The sequence below is a fragment of the Seriola aureovittata genome, chromosome 9 (assembly GCF_021018895.1).
Source record: "Seriola aureovittata isolate HTS-2021-v1 ecotype China chromosome 9, ASM2101889v1, whole genome shotgun sequence".
NCBI classification, from domain to species: domain Eukaryota; kingdom Metazoa; phylum Chordata; class Actinopteri; order Carangiformes; family Carangidae; genus Seriola; species Seriola aureovittata.
Window position 1 is genome coordinate 28,182,847 of NC_079372.1, and position 22,111 is coordinate 28,204,957.

At 40.6% G+C, this 22,111-nt stretch overlaps 1 protein-coding gene across 1 annotated transcript; it reads left to right on the plus strand.

Annotated features, from left to right (window-relative positions):
• The first annotated feature begins 10,816 nt into the window (after positions 1-10,816).
• On the plus strand, positions 10,817-13,216 carry fam43b (family with sequence similarity 43 member B). Its single transcript, XM_056383993.1, has one exon. It carries the CDS (start codon positions 11,027-11,029, stop codon positions 12,035-12,037), a length of 1,011 nt encoding a protein of 336 aa, XP_056239968.1. The 5' UTR covers positions 10,817-11,026; the 3' UTR covers positions 12,038-13,216.
• The last annotated feature ends 8,895 nt before the right edge of the window (positions 13,217-22,111 follow it).

Below are 22,111 nucleotides of genomic sequence, written 5' to 3' on the forward strand. Positions count from 1 at the left end.
CATGCAGTTCTCTTCTCTGCCAGAAGATGTCGCTGTAGAATCAATAATGCTGCCAGATTTGTCTCATCAAAACATTTTTAATTTTAATTTAGGAGTGGATTATTTTTTGACCATCTTTATAAATATATGTGATTAAAAAGGCTGGTAAGCCTCAAGGCAGAAGTAGTAACAAGAACACAGACATGCATTTTGACTCTGGATGGGAAATTTATTTGACAGTAAATATGATAAAATTAGAATTAGGGCAATTTTATTTAGACATCGTAAAATTCACAAACAATCAAAATAAGTGTGCTGAAAACTATCAGTGAATTACTTTTATATTGACAACTTAAAAACATGATTATTCTCAGGCAAGGTCTTTTAAAACAACCTCTGAAATATAAAATCTTTTCATAAGTGAAAACTACCCTAATGGTACAAAAAGTAGCCCAAATTATAACATAATAAAAAATTAATTTTTACATATCCAACTCAACAAAAAGTAGGCCAACCAGGCTAAAAACTGCCAAATCCTGCAACACCGGGGCGCTCAAAAGACCCAAGTTTAGTCTATATCACTTTGGTCTACTTTATTAATCTCACATTTGTTAGAAATATGGACCACTGCCTACAATATCAACTATGTCAGGTCCTCCATCTTCTGCCCCCATTATTTTGTTCAATAATTGATTGATTGTTGAGCGTATAACATGTCAGAAAATAATGACATTTTTCACACTGAACATTAGTATTCCTTGAAGCCCAAGTTAACATATTCTAATTTCTTGTTTTGTCCGAGCAGCTTTCAAAAATACAAAGACGTTCAGTTTATTATATAAAAAAAACTGTAGAAATAGCAAATATTCACAAGAGAGACTTGGACAAGTGAATCATTGCCATTTGCCTTTCCTTGTATGATTAATTAATTATCAAAATTGTTGTTAATTTTCTGTCAGTCAGCTAATCATGCCAGCTCTATAGTACTGAATGGTTTCTGGGTGCCTGAGGAAATATGTATTTATAAGGGGGGTCAGTAGGGGCCCAACGACAAATCTTTGCCTGGGGCCCCCAGGAAATTAATCTGGCTATGCCCAATAATTGGACCTTTTCATGGATTACATTCTGACAAGATTAATGATGGTTGAATACTGACCACTCAAAGCCTTTTACATTATAGGTCACTCATTCACTCATTTCACACACACTCACTCGCACACCGACGGCACAGCAACTTGGGACATGTGATTCTGGAGGAGCCAGGGATCATGTGTTATGTCGGACGGGAATCTTTTTTTGTGGCTGACTTTATTTGTGAAGCGCGGGGAAGACATTACAGATTGCAATGTAAGAGGTTTGACTAATATTTCATTGCTGCAGATGTATTTGTTGGTGTCCAATAAATTCACGTGGGCTGGACATATTGTGCATGTTGTGTTTTCACAGCAGAAAAGTCACAGATTTCTGAGTGTGCTGTGGAGTGCACACGGATGTCTCAAAAATGCAATTCACGAAGGAAATGGAGAAACCACTCACAGCTGCAAAAGAGACAAACACATTGGGATTGGTGATTAGACACACTGAATGAAAAAAGGGGGAGTCTCACTTTTTTGGACTATATGTGGAAATTAGTGGATCAGTGTTGTGTAACACTATAAACAATCGTGATTGCACAGCTGTGTTCACACAATTTATAGATACATTTACACACATGATCTAAATATTAGGTTAAAATACTTTGTGGTTTAAAGCCCTCAGTCCTTTCAGCCATTTGGAAATGTAAAAGTATGGATGTGAAATAATTTAACTTGAAGTACCAGACGGTATTTTGAGAGTAATCACTTCATCTCAAGGAGCACAGCTGAAAATGAAATCAGCTATACATGTTATATTTGACTTTGAACCGTTTACTTTGTTTCTCACTCTAAATATACCTGTTTGTATGTAATTGTTTTCATCATTTATTCATTAAGATAAACAGACTTGAGACTTTAATAATGTCAGCAACAAATTTATTGTCAGCAACTGTAATTTCGCCTGGGGGCACCCATAAAGTTGATGTATCAGATAACTGGTGACAACATACTAAAAACATTGTTGTAATAATACGTTCTCATAGGAGAAGTTAGGAAATGTTGTTATACATGTATCTATCATTAAAAAGCAGCTGCTCACATCTGCAGGAACAACACAACGGTGAATTTGACACAAGCTGAAGTCAAATTAGGACGAGATCTCAACCACTGTACATACTGATATAACTACTCATATACCGTATACTCTGTAGGTGGATGTACTCAGTGGATGGATAGTGGCTCATCATGAAGCACAATATTTCCCTTTAAAATGTAGTGGAGTACAGTAGAAGTTAAAAATAGAATTAAATAGAAATACTCAAGTAAAGTGCAGGTGACTGTTTAAAGATATATGTAGACGAATTGCAAAAACAATTTTCTGTATACAACATATTGTATGTACAGGTAGTTGTAGTAGCACAGGTAGAGCTAATAACAACAATGGTTCCATTCAACCCTGCACCTATTATTCATGTTATCACACCCACTTCTTCACTTCTCTGCGCCCAAATAGAAATAGAAAAGAAATAGGAGTGTTTATGATTTAATAGATAAATGCCATTCATAAAGTAATTAAGTAACCGCTAAAATGTTCATCACTTCAGCAGTTACATTTTATTATTGTGTCCGAATGATAAATAAATGTCTCATTAGAAACCAAGAACTCTTAACTCTGTGTAACTGTGTTGGTGTTATGGTGTTTTGCCACTACCTTCCATGCCACATTTAATTTCTCCACTGCAATTTACTGGTTTTTTCTTGTGTCACTGCAGAGGACATAAAGCTGGTGCTGTAGTAAAATTAATACAGAATCCAATCCATAAAAATGTGAGGGAGCACCCGCGGGCCAGATGGAGGTCAGGGAGACTTTCCTTCCCTGAGTTGGCCCTCTGAGCGAGCGGTTTATCCTCGGCAGCATACAATTTTTATTTCTACAATAGTATTATTGGTGGTTTCTAACGTCAACCATGATTTTGGGTCTACTTACACTTTCCCACCAGAGAGAGATCGGCTGTTATCAGGCAACATGAGTCACAGTGTGAGTTAGTAGATTTATAACACTGAGTGCAGCGGACTGGGTAAACCTTTTGTTTAATGGATTGCTGTTGATATCTGACAATAAAACTTCAACTAAATTGAATTTGCCTTTATATTGCTCCTTTGCATATTCTCATTGCATCATGTGTATGGTGTATTTCACGGTTGGGTTCTCAATAGGCAAACGAAGTTCTGAACGTAGATGTTATACTTCAAACTTCATGCACTGTTAAAACTGACTGAATCTGCTAATAATGTCAGGTAAAGAAAAAAATCACAACCTCAGTGTGTTTTACAGATTGTTGGAGTTGGAGTGAATTATAAATCCCTCTATGAAGAAACTACACGCTACTTCAGCGACTTTATTGTTTTTGATAAATTATCAGATTTTTATTAGACTACACAAAAAAACAAGGGACATCCAGATGATGGATTGTGTTGGCTGTGTGTTTCCCAAAATACCCCAAACCATTTCTGAGTCTTTGTTTAGTTGCTCTAGGTTCTTTAGCTGTCAAAGTCGCCGCATTGCAATCCATTAAAACACTGGTGCTGCAACACTGTTGTGAGAGAACTGTGGAGCAGAAAAACAGCAGCCAGTTCCAGTCAGTGATAGCCTGTGTCAGTGCAAGCAGAGCTGCTTTCAGTTTAAAAAGTGTCTCTACTTTATTAAAACTAGTTTGTCCGTGCTTGGGGAAAAGAGAGGTATAGTCCAAATCCTGTCTGGCTAATACTCCTTACCAATCTTCAGTCTGACAGGACCTCCTTAGTAGATATTTGCTGTTGGGGTAGAATGACATTTACTGTATATGACCTAAATAAATCACTAGAGACTATATATTACACTGTTATGATAATACTATAAGCCTATATGTTGTTCTAGCCAGCGTACAGCTAGCATACCTCAAGCTAATGTAATGAACAACATTATGTGTGAAAAGAAAATTGAGGCAAAATCAAACATGTAACACAAAATTAAGGTTCATACCATGTCTATCAATTCATGTATGTATTTTCTATATATAAAATATTCACTGTGCCCCTTTTGATTGAATGATTGTGTTCCAGATGGCATTTGAAAATCATTACTATCAAGAGAGCAGAGGCCTTTAAAAGCTCATAAAAAGGACATGTCAGCTACAGGTAGGTACCAGTATTGTCTCTAGGTTAGTATTGCAGAATGTCCACGTCTATTACAGACCACATCCTGAAAAAAGGAAATTGCAGCTCTTCAAAAACCTCAGACACCCACTTACTTATACAAGGACATCACTCTGGATGGAATTTAAATTACACAAGGACTGAGTTCACTGGGTGAGGGTGAAAAACCTGCCTCGTGTACTCTCTGCTTGGGATAAAATAAAATAAAAATCACTGATAATATCCGCTAGAGGAAAAAAAATCAGTCTGAACGGGGCTTTACACTCACACAGTGTGTGTTGAATTTGGATATTCTGTGCTTTTTTTTTCTTTATTTCTCAAGATGTCCAAAAAGAAAAGCTTCATAAGCTCACACAATACACTTCACAAGCTCCCTAAAATCACAATTACATTTCTGTTCGTTCGGTTGCATGTTGGCTGTTGGTGTGACAACATGGTGGGCGTTTCTCCTCGCCTTTAGCTAAGCTAATCACGTGCTGAGCTCCATTTACACACGAGACTGTTATCAATCTTTTCATCTCATCCGAGGAAGGAATGCAAATAAGAATTTATCCCAAAATAAGATACTCCTTTAATGGAGAACTTTTTGGGATAATTTAGCTCTTTTCTAAACAGATGAATTCCTGGAGGATTTAGAGATTAGTATGCCCGCCATGTGACTGTGACATAATGGTGCGCAGCAGCATGACATGAGTGCTTCATCTACAGCAGAAGAAGGTAATGTTACTGCAAATTAAGATTGTGTCATCAAATAATTGTACGCCTTATTGTCTGTCCTATGATTCTTTGAGCAGTATGACAGAGAAGAAATTTGGTATTTTAAAAGGTCTTGAGAAGTCTTAAATTGAATTTTGTTGACACTGCAGAAGTCCTGCTCTGCATGTAGTTAATTGCATTAAAACTATAATTGTTTTGAACAGGATTTTAGATTAAAATATTTTATTTAGACAAAAATATAACCAGGATTTAAGTTTTACTTCGATATGGCTGCTTAAACTTGAGAAGTTTAATAATGTAACAGGAATAGCTGCCACACAAAACTCCTCAGGCTGCATCAGTCTGACATAATCAACCTGACATGTGAATGATGAGCCTACGAGAAATCACGGCTTGCTTCTAACGGGAAAAGGTGCAACCTCGTTTTCAACCCCAGCAAAAGAACATAAATGTCCTTGGGGCTTCGGTTCAATATTAGTCACCTTGCTTTGCGGCCAGAGTCTACCTTGCAGATCCGGTGGCCCACGTAAACCTCCTACTTCCTTACTTTCTCTGTCTCCGTCACATGACTTTTGCTGAAATGCCAGCCTGACACACATTCGAGTGGATTCAGACAGGCAGAAATAGAGACAGCAGATGAAGGCAACAGCTTTATGGGAGGAGTACAAGAGGCGAGAAGAGCATCATATGTGTCCTTTTGATGCTGTAACGTTGAAAGGATGACAGTTTGAATTTGCTGTGTTTAGATACGCTTGGGACCTTGTCTGCCTGTCAACATCCAGACATCCAATTACACACCCAAACACACAGCGCTTAGATTTGTTGTTATTTTTTGTTGGATTTTCCAGATGTTGAAAATGAAATTCATGTTGATACTTGACAAAATGCTTTTATTAAAATTATTATTATCAGCTATTTTACAGCCTAAGAACTAACTAATGAACTTTTAAAGGAGCTATTTGTAAGTTTTGCTATTGCTACATAGCTAATTTTAGCATCAGCTGTTATACTTACCAGTCTTGAAGAAACAATGTGAGTCAAACATCAAATTTCATTATTTTACTTGTGAAGAGCGCGTCTCCAGTGCTGGAAAGAAACCCTCTTGTTTTGCTTCCATTTCTATCACTTCTTTTCTTCTACTGAAATTAGCATGCTAACCAGCTAACCCCAGGCCTGTTGGACCATCTAGTCACTTTCAGATACCGAATCACTGTGGCATCCAAGCTGCCCTGATTATGGGCCCCTGTCATGTAAACACAACGATGGCTGGCTGAAGCTCAAGCAATGGTAAACCGCTGTTAATGCTAACGCTGGCTATGTAGCAATAGCAAAATCTACAAATAGCTCCTTTAAACTGCCAGATTTGAAGGAGCTGAATAAGTCGGCACTACAACTGTCTCAAAGTTTCAGCACCTCCTTTAACTTTCATTCTGACTTGACAAATACCATTGTTCAGCATATAAACAGGATACACAACAAAGACAAGTCTATTTTAACTTCATTCAGGTGAGCTCAAAATCAAGATGAGACCAAAAGGTTTGGTCATTTGATTAAAACTTCAATAGTAAATTATCTCACGTAAAAACCTATAAGAAATAGTTGGAAGTTTGAGTTTGGAGTTTTCTTTTCTGTTCTCTCACCATATCACACACCTTTCAGCTACACACTGGTATACAATCACCTCATTCTCCCACTGAAAAGCACATTATTTGGAAAAGTCTCAGTTCCTCGAGATATTGAAATCAGCTGGCATTCTGTGTCTGGAGGATTGCCTCTGAGGATCACTCAACAAGAGCTCTGGCTCTATAATGAAGCTATTTGGCACAGACTTAATTGTGGTGCCGCTCATATTCTGTCCTTCAAAACTTCAGAAGTGTAACACATATACCTGCAACGTATGATGAGACACTAAAAATCCAAAATTTGCTTTTAAACAGCAGAGACAGACACTATCAAGCATTAATACAAACAAAAACTATATAATATTCACTTGGCCAAGCACAGCGACTTCTTGTGGAGACTCGAGTCCCTCTAACTGCCATGTTTACATTTCAATTATTGTACAGATTGATGAATGATACATGACGTCTTACTTTGTGATGGGTTTTGTTACCTTTGGGCAGAGCCAAGAGCTGTTTCTGTCTTTATGCTAAGCTAAGCTAATCAGCTTATTGCTGTAGCCCTCATATTTAATGGGCAGACATGAGAGAAGTGTGGATCTTTTTATCGAACTTTTGGCAAGAAAGCAAACAAATGTGTCTGTTTAATTATTCCTTCCTATAAGTTCTTCAAATCTGCACTCTGATTAATGGCAGAAGCTAATAGTCTAATTAACATTAGCATGCACTGAATGGCTGTTATTTCTAATTTCATTTGGGTAATTGGCCTATTTTTTATTTGACCTTACATGCAAACTAATAAATCACTTGCTGTAGCGCAGCATGGTAAAGCTCAGGAGTAAATGAGAGGAAGTTGAACTGCAGGTCTCCTGTGAATGTATCGTCCTCCTGGAAGGAATAAGTCTTGTGTCTCTAATGTCCTGCAACTCTCCCTCCTCATTTCACTATGAGTCACTTGAGTCACTTCATTATGTATTCAGCCAAGCCTATGGGATTCTATAGCACGGGAATTAGATGATATTGATTCCCATCCCCATTTCTTCTTTTTGTAAACAAAGAAATGACCGCAGTGCTCCGAAACGTTCAAGGCATTCCCTTATCATTTTTGGGAGACTTGCCTCTTTTGGGTTTAGGCGTGTTATCTGTGGCAGCAGTCTGATGCATGAAGAGCACAGCAGCCCTTTCTGTCATCATTCCCTCTCTCTCTCGTTCTTTACTGTGTGCCCGACTGCCTCGCTGCCGTCCTCACGTACGACCATAAATCAGCCAACTAAGAGCTGGGCCCCTCTCTGCCAGGCCCCTCTCATTGATTGGGTAAGTGTAGCATGATGAAGAGAGAGCTCAATTCAATTAGGCCGCCTTGCTAGACAGAAATATGTAGCATACGCTGGATAAAGGTCTGTCTTCGAGAGCAATGAAAAGAAAATAAGGATAAGGAAGAAGAATTTGGGAGGTGACAGAGGGGGGGTGTCACTTAGATAAAAGTAATTGGATTGCTGTTCTACTGTTCGGCGCCTTGGGTCGCTTGTGCAAGTCGATAACAGATCTGTATGTTCAAGGAAGAGAGAGGGGGAGATGAAGTCAGAGTTATGGGAAATGAAGACGAATCTTAACTCAGAGCTGAGTTGGCGATGGATTTATAACCATTTCCAAGAAACAGTGAACAAACAGTGTACAGACATTTGTGGCCCCCAGAGAATAAATCCTACTGACTTTGGTGATCCTGACTTTTTCTTTAGTGTCTATGACAATTTCACTTTTCAATCAATCAATCATGCAATCATGGTTTCTAGACAACGTATCTGTATCCAAATCCAAGTCTCCAGGTCCTGACATTCATGGCACCCGAAGGATGAATCTTAATGACTTTGGCGATCCCTTCACTTTCCATCTAATGCCACCAGCGGGTAAAACTCTTTACGTATCTACCCGATGGACTGGTGCCCAATTTTGTTCATTCATGGTTTGCGGAGGATGAACCCTACTGACGCTGGTGATCCTCTGGACTTTTCCTTTGACGCCACATGAGACTGTCATGTGTGGTTAAGAATGAAACTACAGCTAAAGGATGGATCACCATGAAATTTTATCATTTATCAGTTGTGTTCACTGCTAATTAAAACATTTTAGCATGCTAACATGCTAAACTAAGGTGGTGAACATGGCAAACAAAATACCTTCTAAACGTTCCTGCTAGCAAGTCAGTATCATCATTATGAGCATGTTAACATAATGACATTAGCATTCAGTCCAACACATTGTTGTGCTTAAGCACAGCCTCACATATGGCTGTAGACTCTCAGTCTTGTTTCATACTTTCCCCCTTTCACAGATGACTTAATGGTGAAGCACCGATGATTTGCTGAGTAATTTAAATTGACATTAGTTCCAGGGCAAAAGGCAGAAATATTTCATACCAGAGGAACTGCTAATTCTCCAACAAGATTAAGACACTTTATATGTTTATGATATTTTTTTTTAACTCTCTAACATTCACCTTGAACACAGACAGCTTTATTATAATGCACCACACTCTGTCTGTGAGAGCAAATTCACACTAAACCATTTTTTTTTTTGCAACAGTATACGCTTAAATTCAATGCATGCACAGATCATTATATTATATTGCTTTTAACCTCAGTTACAGCGCCCCTTACACAGTAATCGTTGCACAAATTCACACCACTCTAGAGCTAAAACAGGCAGAGAGTAAAAACTGCCAGGCTGGAGATAACGAGACTGGACACGTAACACATGAGAGTGGAGACATTTACCAATTTCATCAAACAACCCTTTTACAGGGTGGTATCTGAGATGGCAGATAAGTCAATACTGAATACACACACCCATTTCTGTAAAGGCCAAACCACGATGGATTTTTTTTCAATTCAGCATATCAGGGTCTGCGTTAATCTCCCTTGGTAAATCGTGAGTTATTTCACATCAGAGGTGATTTATGGCACCACAGCTGTTTGTATAAGGCCTCTAAGTCAATCTTTGGTTACTTAAGAAGATCCTGGATCAGATCGTGGTCCCACTATTTATTCACTAAACATCTAACTAGACTGAGAGCAAAAGCCTCTTTACCATTTCTCCAGGGTACTGTCTCCTTTATGGCGACTGCCCAACCTATTCCCAACCCTACTTTAATCCACATACTCTCTGGCTATGTGTGTGGTTTACAAAGAACCTGCTTTCAGTGTGCATCCAGAGCCACTGAGAACTGTGATTTTAAACAGCAGTTGTTAGATAATAGATAAGAATAATAGATAAGAGTAGTCCTGCAGTCAAATATGCTCTCCCCATTATGTAATCTGAATAAATCTACATATGAGATATTTTTCTCCAAAGTAATTCAGTTTCTTTTTCTAGTCAGGCTTCTTTTTGATTCACAGCACACATCGAGAGTAGAAAAGAGACATTTATTTTCCAGTGTTGCCACAGTAACCTCAGCACAGAACTTCCTCCACCATCTCCACACGGCAGTTCAGTCCATGCTGCCCGCCACAGCTCAGCGGCAGACAAAGATGAGACTTATTTTTGATTCATTTCAGTCCAGAGTCCTTGCCCTGAAAAAGGAGCTACCCTTTATCTGCCAACGTTATTTCGTGTCACACAGGAGTAATATAAGACAGATGTTCACACATGTTCTTTTATTCATGTCCCAAAGCACTTTGCACCTGTTTCTCAAGTAATTATTCTTCTGAATTTCTAATGTAAACAAACCTTTCATAGCATTCAAATATACAGATAGATAGATACAGTGTTAGTCCATGTGTTAAACAACCTCTCCAACAATTTGAGAGTTGTTGTACAAGTACAAGGTCCTAATCATGCTACAAGACCCGTCTACTGACATACTTAATTAAACATCACTCTAAACAAGAGGAATTAATTACACTGTTTGGACTCGACTGACTTTTATACCAGAATTAACAAGAAGTCTCATATGTCTCCTGACAGAGAATGACTAAGCGATGTATCCTCTTCCTCAGCTTTACAAGAAGCATAAATACAGTGATACCTCAGTGCAACGCTGGACGGATAAATAATGCTTTGGTACGGAGCCATTTGGAAGCAAAACAACGAAGCAGGGAGGGGGTTGAGGGTGTCGGAGCGCCGGGCTCAGTCTCCTGCACTGATCAGCGCTGCATGATGCAGACAACAGAGGAGAAAGAGGAGGAGGAGGAGGAGGAGGAGGAGAGGAAGGAGGAGCGAGCGAGGGGAACAGACTGGCTGAGGCTCGCAGCTCTCAGTCTCTCCTCAGTGCTTCGCAAAGCAGCTTCTCTCTGCTTTTCATCTCTCCCTCACACACACACACAAACATACACACACACACACACACACACGTACACACAGGCTTTCCTACTCTTTTTGCCTGAGCTGACAAGAGCAAACGCAGTGGCAGAGGCGCTCACTCGCTCCAACTCCTCCCGCACCATGCTGCCCTGGAGAAGGAATAAGTTTGTTCTGGTGGAGGATGAAGCAAAGAGTAAACCCAAGAGCCTGGGGACCGGGCTGACCTACCACTCCATCCTCTCCTCGCTGCTGCGCTCCTGCCCTGACTTGCTGCCTGACTGTCCCTTCGACTGGGTGGGCAGCATCTTCCACACCAAACGGCAAAAGGTGGAACTGAACAAAGAAGAGCCTGTGTATAATGTGCGCTACCTGGGGAGTGTAGTCACCATCACGGCTAAGGGAGACGGCTGCACCCAGGAGGCGGTTGCCAAGATCTGGGCGAGGAGCAACTACGGGGAGCAGAGTGTCAAGATGAGGTTAACAGTGGGGCCGCAAGGCATCCGGATGAGCGCAGACAAATCTGGGAAAAAGAAACCTATTCATCTTTACTCTCTGAACAGAATCACCTACTGCACCGCTGACCCGTGCCGGCCCAAGATCCTGGCCTGGATCTACAGGCACCAAGTCAAGAACATGGCAGTGGTGCTTCGGTGTCACGCTGTTCTGGTAAACAAGTCGGAGAAGGCTCAGGCCATCGCCCACAGCCTCTACCAGAACGCCACCTCTGCCTTCAGCGAGTTCAAACGGCTCAAGCGTCAGAGTGATTTCCGACACTGCCAGCAGCAGCTGCTGGGCGAGGAAGCCGTGCCCCTGATGCCACTGAGGAGGCTGCTGAACGGGCAGTGCCATTACAGACCGCCTGCCGACAACCCCGGGAGTGCTACCCGCCTCTGCTCCATCACAGAGGAAGAAGAGGAAGAGGAGGAGGAGGAGGAGGAGGAAGACAAAGACGAGAAGCAGGAGGTAGAGGAATCAGAGGAGGATGTAGAGGAGCAGCAGGAGAAACAGAAGGTTTTAACAACAAACACAGACCCAACTCAGTTATTATCAGAGTTGGACATTGGGGATATTGCCAGATTGGAGCAGTGCCAAATCAACTTTGTCAGTGACAGCAACAACAACACGTTTACGTTTATAACCTCTCTGGTTTGACTATAATGTAGTTTAAAAGAACGCGATTCTGCAACACTACAGTAACACATTCCTCTCTCTTTACCCCACTCAGGCTCCCCACCTGCCCCTTCCATGTAATGTGAAGTGTTACCCAGAAAACTTCTCCTCCTGCCAGGCGGTAGATAAAAAGGCAGACGATTGATCTGTGGGAGTAAATTTCTATTCTGGCCAGATGGCTCAGACGTTGCTTTGACTGTAGCTGTTTGAGAAAACTGTTTACAAAGAGCTGGTGATGCACAGACTAACGATAGCACAATGACGAACGAGGACAGTGGTTTTCAGAGAACACGAGCGCGTCAACACTGAGATCACTGACACAAAGGTCACATATTGATCACAGCACCAAGCAGGATGTGTTTGTTAGTCCTCTTATCTCTTATTTTTGTGAGTATAATTGACGCCGTGTTTGCCAGCAGGGACATTTTTCGGATCGACTTGTAATATTTTTTCAGGGAGGCTCTTTGTATATTTGTGTAATTTTTCTAATATGACAATCCTCACTGATGTTGTTCACAGACTGACCTTTCCGAGCGCTCACAATCGCAAGATGAAGTTTATTACGGTTTCACTAATGATCACAGCCGACTAATGAATAAGGCGATAATTTAGGAAGCAAGCCATTGAGTCGACATGTTTATTGCTGCCATTTGTCACAGTCCCTATCATTTATGCATGACATGTCAGCAGTAACCTTTCTGTGCAGAGCTTTTGTCTTCTTTTTCATGTGACATCTTTGATCCTTCGGCTTTTAAAAATGAACACTGTGATAAATGTGCAACCAGGGACAAAACACACAACTGTTCATGCAGTGATGTCTTGCTTGTGTAATGCATTTCTTCTGATTTATATCTATTGCAGTATCACCTGGTTTGCCAAAACAACAACAAAAAAAGAAAGAAAGAAAGAAACAAACATAGATCTCAATTTGCCACCATTTTTAGCCAAGTTTTGCCAGTACAGTTTTTCCAACTGAGCCCTTGCAAAAATGCAGATGGACCCGTACGATTTAACACAAACTGTTTTGAATATGACTTTATCTAATTTCCTGTTGATAATATCTGTGCTACCGTCTAAAGATGCATTGTGATTATTATTATTATTATTATTATGAGATGAAGCTATTTATTTTCCAAACACGATGAATAAAACTTACCCTCACTTGGGTTTCCTTCTTGAATCTCGGCGGGAGGGTTTTTCCTAGACATCATCAAAGACGTTATTCAAATGAATCCAACAATTCTGCATTCCCCCAGTGTGCATTTGCATGTTTGTGATGTGAAAATATGTCTAACCTACACTTCAAAAGACAAAAAAAACCACATATTTACACCAGCGTCATCTGCTTCCTGAGATATAAAACTGCGTTAAAAAAAAAGAAGAAAAAAAGACACAATGTCAGTTTTAAACTGCGAGTCAGTGCCATTAGATGTTAATGTGGTTTGATACATCTCTGCAGGCCTTGTATGGGCTTCCCAGGCCTTTACTCTGAGGAGAGGTGGGGGTTGGGGGGTTGGTGGTTGGGGGGGGGCAATTAATCAGCGAATTGAATTGTTCGGGAACATAAAGCACCTGCCTCTGCAGGACGGCTGTCAGGCCCTGACAGAACCGAGTGATCCAAAACGGGGACCAGGAAGTTGACTCACTCATCAACCATTTTACTGCCAACATCAGCCATTTCAGTGACGACACTGAGACTTTCCACTGTTTTACCGGAACAACACGACGTCCCGAGGGAAGACAACATTTAAAGCTACGGCACGTTTGAGCTGTAGGGTTTTTGCAGTCGGGCAGTTTAAAAACATCAGCGTCTCTTTCTGTGAGCAACAATGAATTCATTTTTATATCCCACATTATATCATCACAATATAGTATTATATTGTAGCGCAATAAATAATTCCCTGTGAAATTATTGATGTCAAACTATTCATAATTTTGCATACGTAACGGCATCAAAAGCTGTTTGATTTGTCATTCCTCATCAAGAACTGTGCTTTTGAGTGGAAAATAGGTGCTGCTCTGTTGACGTATCAGAAAATCATTTTGAGTTGGTCTGAATTACTGAGATGGATTGTTCTGAAGGGATACTTTCGGCTGGAGCCTTTGAGATCAATATTTTTTCTTTTCCTGGAATAAACTTCCTCTGAAAAAGCACAGGACCTAATGTCGGTGGATAGATAATAAAGGATTCCTGTGTCCTTGCCACAGATCCACAGCAAGGATAACTGCAGAGTCTGAATACTAATACAAACCATTTTTATTGCTTCATTATATTTTCCCTGCATTTTAATCTTTGTCGGGCTCCTTTTCTGCATAGATGAGTAATCATGTACACACGCAGTACACAATGTGATAAAGTCACATTGTTTGCTCACTGACATTCATGCAGAGATGCATTGTGTGTGACACTCTGCCAATGTTGTGTTAACATGTAGTGGTTAGCAGAGGAGCCACAGTGCTTTTATGTAAACATAACTCTTGTCAGGCCAGCAGAAGAGAGAGGGAGCAGATGGCAGCAGCAAGGTGCATGCTGGGCTTCATCACACTCATCCTCCAGAATAACAAGGGCTCAAGCCCAGAACCAAAGCTTGTTGTGCTTTGTCACATCGTCAGCCGCAGGAGATGCTCTTAAAGAGCAACAAAATCTGATCAAACATTACAGACACACTGGCCTGTCAAGTATCACATATAACTGTGCTGTACCATTTCACAGCGGGGCTTCTTTGGAGACCCCAAAAAGATGCTTCTGGCTGCACACAGCTGTTCAGTGGCTCTCTCATCCTCATGCAGCGTCTGTGAAGCAAACACAGGCACATGAGTGACAGCACCACAGGCCTGCTTGTCTCCATCGAGACCAGGAAGAGGAACAAAATGTTGTGTCCCAGAGCAGCTGGCAGCAGGTGCCAGTCCATTTTGTTCCAGTGAGAACTGTACAAAAAAAAATGTGTTGAGCAGCTTCTCTGTGAGGATGGCAGAGATAAAGAACAGACCATGCAGAGGAAGGAAGGACACCGTGGATCAATGAGACTCTGCTCTATACAGAAAGAGATGAATGGTGATGAGACCTTGCAAAAAAGTAGTTGTGTGCTTTAGAGTTTAATGCTGCTGACTGCAAAGAAAAAAACAGCAACAAAACGCGTTGTTTGTTTGTGCGTTCTCTAATCATGACGCCCAGCAGGACAGCACCGCTGCCTTCTATAACCAATATGAATCACAAATCAATCTGTTTTATTATCTGACAATGCTATGGTTAAAGGAGCCATTTGTAAGTTTTGTTATTGCTTCAAAGCCAACGTTAGCATAAGCAGCTGTTTACTTACCCGTCTAGAAGAGTTCAGCATCAAACTTTCCTCTCCAAGAGCTGTGACCAAAGCACCCTTCCTTACTTTGCTTCTAATTCTGTCACTTCTTTTCTTTTACTGAACTTAGCATGCTAACAAACTAGCCCTGGCCTGGTCACTTTCCAATACCGAGTCACTGTAGTGTCCAATCTGCCCTGAAGAAGTATTGCTGCTCAGAGGTTGTGTCTTATACTGTCTTGTAAAAGCAGCAATGGCTGAAGCTCTTGCCAGGATTTATGTAAGCAGCTGTTAATGCTAATATTGGCTATGTAGCAAAAGCAAAACTTACAAATAGCTCATTTTAGGTTTCTTAGGTTTAGGCACCAAAGGAAAGATCATAGTTTGGGTTAAAATATGTACTTAGCGTTTTGGGTTAAAATGACTTTAATGAATGACTTTAAAGTTAAGGGACCTCCGCCGTCACGGTTACAATAATAAACGAGTGGTTAAGGTTAAGGAATGATCAATTGGAAAAGTGAAATGTATGTCACTGTTAAAGTCTGATGGTTTTTTGACCTATCCATCCACGCAGACTCTGTCGGCCTATGGCACCTCTACCCTTTCTGGACTGAGACAGACCTGGAGGCTACCGTAAGAGAAGCTCAGGGAAGCAGCTGTGCACTACTTTCTCATGGAGGAGGGGCGGTTCTCCAGATGTACATTTATCAAACCAAACTGTTAGTCTTAGTCCTTAAAGTCCAAATTGTGGTGCGCGTTTTCCCCTAGACAGCCATAAGGGGCAACAATGATGCCATTCCACTTAAAATCGAACTTCGACACAAAGGTAATATTTAGTCTTCATCTTCACCATCAAGTGTTTTGAAATGGTATTTTTCCGGTTTTACAAGAGAAAAGACTTAAAGGATAAAGACTAACTGGTTGGGTGGTTAAACTTCTGCACCTCTGTTACAGTGAAGCACATAGTCGTGTCCCAGAGCTTTTCTATGACCCCTAGTGGGACTGTCTCCTTCACAGTGGATAAAACAGTCTTGAATGAGGCTATATTACAGTCACCTGTCTACCACGTTGCTCCCTTCATAATTACCACAGCCACTAGGCTAGACACTAGTCAGTAGGCGGGGGGGGGGACATTATATGATGCTCCTATCTTTTCACAGTCATAGAAGAAAAAGCTTGAGTTAGATTTACAAGTTCAAATGGTCAGACTATCAAAGCTAACAAGCATCATTTTCCATCTCATGCATATCTAATAGTACCTTCTGAGGAAAGAGTTGCACACCTAGCAATTTGCAAATGAGATGCTCTGTGTTTTGCTGTGCTGCAACACTGTCAAAACCACAGCGAGGCAGAGCGTGCTCTCTCTGTTGATACCATCAACAAAACTGCACTCCAACAATAAGATGCACATTAATGACTTATTTTGGTTTGACTGGAATACTTAGTGTTGGATGTTACGTGACACGAGTGAGAACTCATTAGACTTAGTTGTCAAATAATTTCCTGGGGCCACAACTGTTCCTATTGAGTGTAAGCTGCAACCCAGACTCCTATGGAAAAAAAAGAAAACTTTGAGCGCCAGAAAGCAAAACTACACAGCTAACTAATTCATGAGAATCAGGGATTAGTTACTGCCATGAAACATTAATGGTTTTATCCCATTAAAACATAATAAGCAAAGCCAAAATTGTTGGGGAAGAAGTCAGAGATGAAAAATCGTGCCTCAGGAAAACTGTGCGTGCATTTCGCTTGGTAATGCTGTTCAGAAAAGTGAATAATATGTCGGTTGTGTGCTCTTTCCCCGAAACAGTTCATGTTTTTTGCCGCAAAGCAAAAGCTGCAGATAAATTTATGGTGGTGAAATGACTGAATTCTGCAATCTGGACTAATGTTTCAGTCAGCTTCACTGCTCATCCTTACACTTCTTTTTGCTGCTGACTTTATTGCAAATGAGCCACAGAAGATGTTCCCTTGGCCTTTTCACCGCTGTTACCATTAAACCTGATTAAATTACTCTTTGAAAAATTTGAAAAAGGCTCTTTAAAAGGTTGTTGGTGATTTTATAGGTAATTTTATAAAAGCTACAAGAGGCAATTTAATAACCCAGCCTGTCACACAGCAACCCGATGTCTCTGTACAGCAGGCTACAGAACAGGCCACGGACCTGCAGGCCGGTCACACGTATCCATCTTCCCCTGACGTCACCGGAGAGCCATTACACAGACTAATTATGGAATCAATAACCTTGGAACACACGTTTGTGTTTCCAAATTGTTCTTTTATGGCGCCCAAATTGGAGGTGTATGTCCTTGCGGAGTGTGCTTAGATTGTTTTGTGCTCGTAGTGCTCGTGCGTCAGCTGCTTCACTGGTTGTAATGGTGAAATCTGGTTACAGATGCACGACCAACCTGACACCTGTGATCTGTGCTGACTGTTGTAATTATATACAAACATCAGCAGCGTTTGCAGAAAAAAAAAAACAGATTTAAAGAGTAGAATATTAAGAGGTATGACTATATTTGAATTTAAATGGGAATGGGTTGTAGCCTACAGACATTTTGGGTAAACTTTCTTGCCAAGAGTGAGATGAGAGGATTGATATCACTCTGTCCAGTGCTGCAGTTTTGTCTTGGTAAGTGTGTATGCTATTTAAATATAAAGCAGTTTAAAAAAAAAAAAAGAAGCACATTAAATAGGTTTGGTACGTTGAATAATGTGCCTTATAGTGTTCACTCTATATTTGTAATTGTGTGCGATTAGCAATCTACCAGTGTTTAAACTAGCAAGCGAGCTAGCTTTTTCCTGTTCACAGTAAACACTACAGATTATATGAAGCATGTGATGCTTGTTCTGGAGGATGTGCACTGATGCGTATCCATGTCTTTTTTTTCTCTAATCTGTCTACTCTACCCAGAGGTGAATATATGCTGTTTACCAGCTTATATGCACCACTACACTTCTGCTCATATCTCTCCCTTAAGTATGAATCTGCATCCAGGAGAGGAATAGATTAGCTTAGCATAAAGACTGGAAGCCGGGGAAAACTAGCCTGGCTCTGTCCTAAGGTAAAAAAAAAAAAAAAAAAAAAGCACTGACAAAATGGTCATCGAGAGAATCTTTTCCAGATGAGCCGCTACACAAATTGGGCTGGTGACTCAATGTGGGAAAAAAAAAAAAAAAAAAAACGCAATCAAAGAGAGACAGAGAGAGAGCAAGAGAGATAGATGTGTTTTGGCGTCGAGGCCCACTCTGGTTGTGTGTGTCCGTCATCTCCTTCACATCTGTCTCCCTCTCCAGTTTATTACATTCTGTTTGGTATCATAAACACGTAAACATTTTCCATGTGCAACTGTTTTCTATCTAATATATTGTTCTAGAAATCATCACAGTTAAATTAACCTCTGTGAAGTGGGACATGGGCTGTAATGTGATGGTCTGTCTGCAGACGGGTTTTGGTGGCACTAGCACCTCTTAAATTCACTTTGGTCTAAATTGAACTTGCAAGATACAGTATAATGTGAGATTTAGTGAACTGTAGAGGCGCCTGTGGGAGTTTAACCCAGCTGGTTTGAATAAACCAAACAAACTTCCATTTAGTTTATTTTCCCAACACCACTGATGAGTTACCGTCTTCATAACTTCAAAAGTCACAAAGCATTGCACAACAAGTTTGTCCCAGCTGGGTTCATCATTTTTTTGTGTTCCCTGGAAACACTTCCTTTGTTGCCTGTGCTACTTGCAGCGTTTTTCTGTATTTGATTGTGTTGTAAATATTGGAAGTGCATGTTGTCAAAACATAAATGATTCACAAGTGCAATGTGTGATGGCCCAGTTCTGAGACCATAGCAAATAAGGGAATAAATGCATGGATATAACTAAAACAAAGGAATTTTATTTAACACAAATTAGTTCTTATTTAACTACAATAAATGACAGTTTCAACAAATAAGGCAGGCAGGTGGAACTAGTGCCAGACTAACACAAGAAATATGAAATTAACTGAACAGAAACTCCAACAGAAGACAACGTGGCGCAAAGGAGGAGGGAGCCTCCTGAGCGCCGGGATGGGGGGGTCTTATATAATCTATGTGGAGGACAGTCACCAGCTGCCTCCACTTCCCTGATAGCCTCCAGCTCCGCCCAGCCAGGAACCTGCAGCATGAACACACACAACACACAACACAGCCACAACACACACAAGCCCTGGTAGAGGGTCCTGGGGCCGATACAAATGACATTATTGTTAAATTAGATCACGTCTTTCAAAAGGTGTTGCAGGAGTTTCTCTCGTGCCTTTCCTTTCACCGTCTCACTGACTTGTAACGCAGCTATCTCAGATAAATGACATCCATTGTGTTGCAGTGAAGCTCACGTGCCCTTAGAGACGCTTTCTTTGTCTTGGTTTTAAACCACTGCTGCTTGCTGGAGATGTAGAGAGAAATGACATTATAGTCATGTCATTTGCCTCCGTGCTGAAGGCCCCATATATTTAGCTCTTGCAAAACACCAGGGGGCAACAGGAAAGTAATTGGTTGCAATTATCATCACATTTGCCGCTATTTGCAGTCGCGGCGGAGGTGTACTCGTCATTATACCTGTGGGTCTGATGCAGCACTTTCAGCTCTTTGATGTCTTAGTAAAAGGCATGAGTAATATCATGACCAAACGGATGCACTTTGGAGAAAGTTTTTGGAAGCAGAAGAAAACAAGGCTCCATCAAAAAGTAAAATAAAAAAAATCCCTATTTACCCCTGAAGCATTTTGTTGGACAGCGAAGAGGCAATCAGTCCAGCATCCGCTTGTTTCCAAGTTTCCTATTACTTGGGGAACGGTGAAACAAGGTACTGGAGAGCAATCACTTAGGAACACACACACACACACACACACACACACACACACACAGTCATAAAAGAAACTGGGCCAAGGCGTGCACACACACACACATGGACGCGCAAGGCTTGGGGCATTTGATTTAGGTAGACAGTGTTAGAGGATAAGATAAGGCTTTTTCTTCTCTCTGTGACGAGCTACAGAGAGTGGCAGGTGGATAAAGGGGGCAGTGGAGTGGGTGGACTTGGCAGGCATGTGAGTGGGTTGGCACATGCCACAGAGGACGCCATGTATGGATGCGAGCCACGGCCACAGCACCTGAATAAACAAAGATGCACATAAAACAGACTGGACCTCTGCAGCCTATTAGAGGGGACATTTCCAGCGACGACAGCTTTGTTTTCCACATCACTTTATGCGCTGATGATCAAGGCAGAATCAGATCCTGATGGCTGATTGAAGACTAACTTTCCATAAATCAAATTGTTTGTGTTTATTTATTCATTTACAACAACAAAAACAGAGAGCAAAAAACTTTAAATATATATCATGGTTACACAATTGCAGACTCCACATGTTATATATTTAGAGCCTTCTCAGGCATTTCAGTGTCAGAACATCAGTTGCAGTATAGGCCTTATAGATTCAGGGTGCAAGACTATATTGCAAGGGAATCAATGATCATTTATCATTTATGAATGCATACATTTTTGGTATGCACAATAGAAAGAGGTTAAAATGTCTGTTGCCGCTGAAAAGCATAACGTTAGACTCGACTCCTCCCATTGCTGGAAAGGGAAAACAGATATTATTTTATTTTTTAAGTGATCTACTTAGACTTAACATCAGTTTCTCAATCTGAAGACATGTCATGTCATGATCTCTTTAATCCACTGTATAAGAGAGGGAGGGCAGGCAGCCGTCCACCTCCAGAGGTTTAATTGTCAAGATAATTATTAATGCATGATGGGTTTTTGTTTTGTACAAACATATGAGAGCACTTCAAATATTGAAGTCCAAATTCTGTTTAAAAAGTTGCATGAATGAATGATATTATCACTTTGTAATATAATCATATAAACTTGTATTGTAAATAAAAATCTTAAGGGATCACCAAAATCATTACAAGTGATCTTGAGGAGAAGGTGAATGTCTGCACCAAATTTCATGGCAATCCCTCCAATAGTTGTTGAGACATGATTCAAAACAACAAATGTGAACCTCATGGTGACGTTGGAGGAGAAGTCAGTGAATCACCAAAGTCAGTATGATGCATCATCTGCTCTCATGTTGAGATATTTCACAGATAAGTGAAAAATGTGGCCTGATGGTGCCAGATGAAAATCAGAAGATCAGCACAGCACTTGAGATTCATCCTCTGGGATGAAAAACTGAAAAACAAAAATGTCAACTTCATGGTGGTGCTGTCAAAGCAAGGTCAGGGGATCACCAAAGTAAAACTTCTTGGTTGTCCCTCCTCTGGGGACATTGAATGTACATTTTGAAATGTCTTTTTCAAAATGTACAAATTGAAAAAGACATTTCAGTCTGGAGTCACCGACAGAAAGACACTGCTGTCCCCTATGCTGGCAGCATGTCTGCAAAGTTACATAAAGCTCTCGACATGCATTTTATGAATCCATGCTACCTTTTTTTTCCAGAGCTAAATTAAATTAAACCCTTTACACAGATATTAAATAACACCTACTCATGACAGAATATAGAAATTTCCTATTTTTCTTGGGTTATTTCATCAGTCTAATGTTTCCCGAACCAGAGGTTTTTGCGTTCCACTTGGATTACTCCATTTGGCGATTTACATGCATGACAAATCCCTCTTGCTCTCTCAGACAGTGCCTGTGTTCATTTGGGATCAGCAGGAAGTCATTATAAAACCTGCCAATCTCTGCAGGGTGCAACCTTGAAG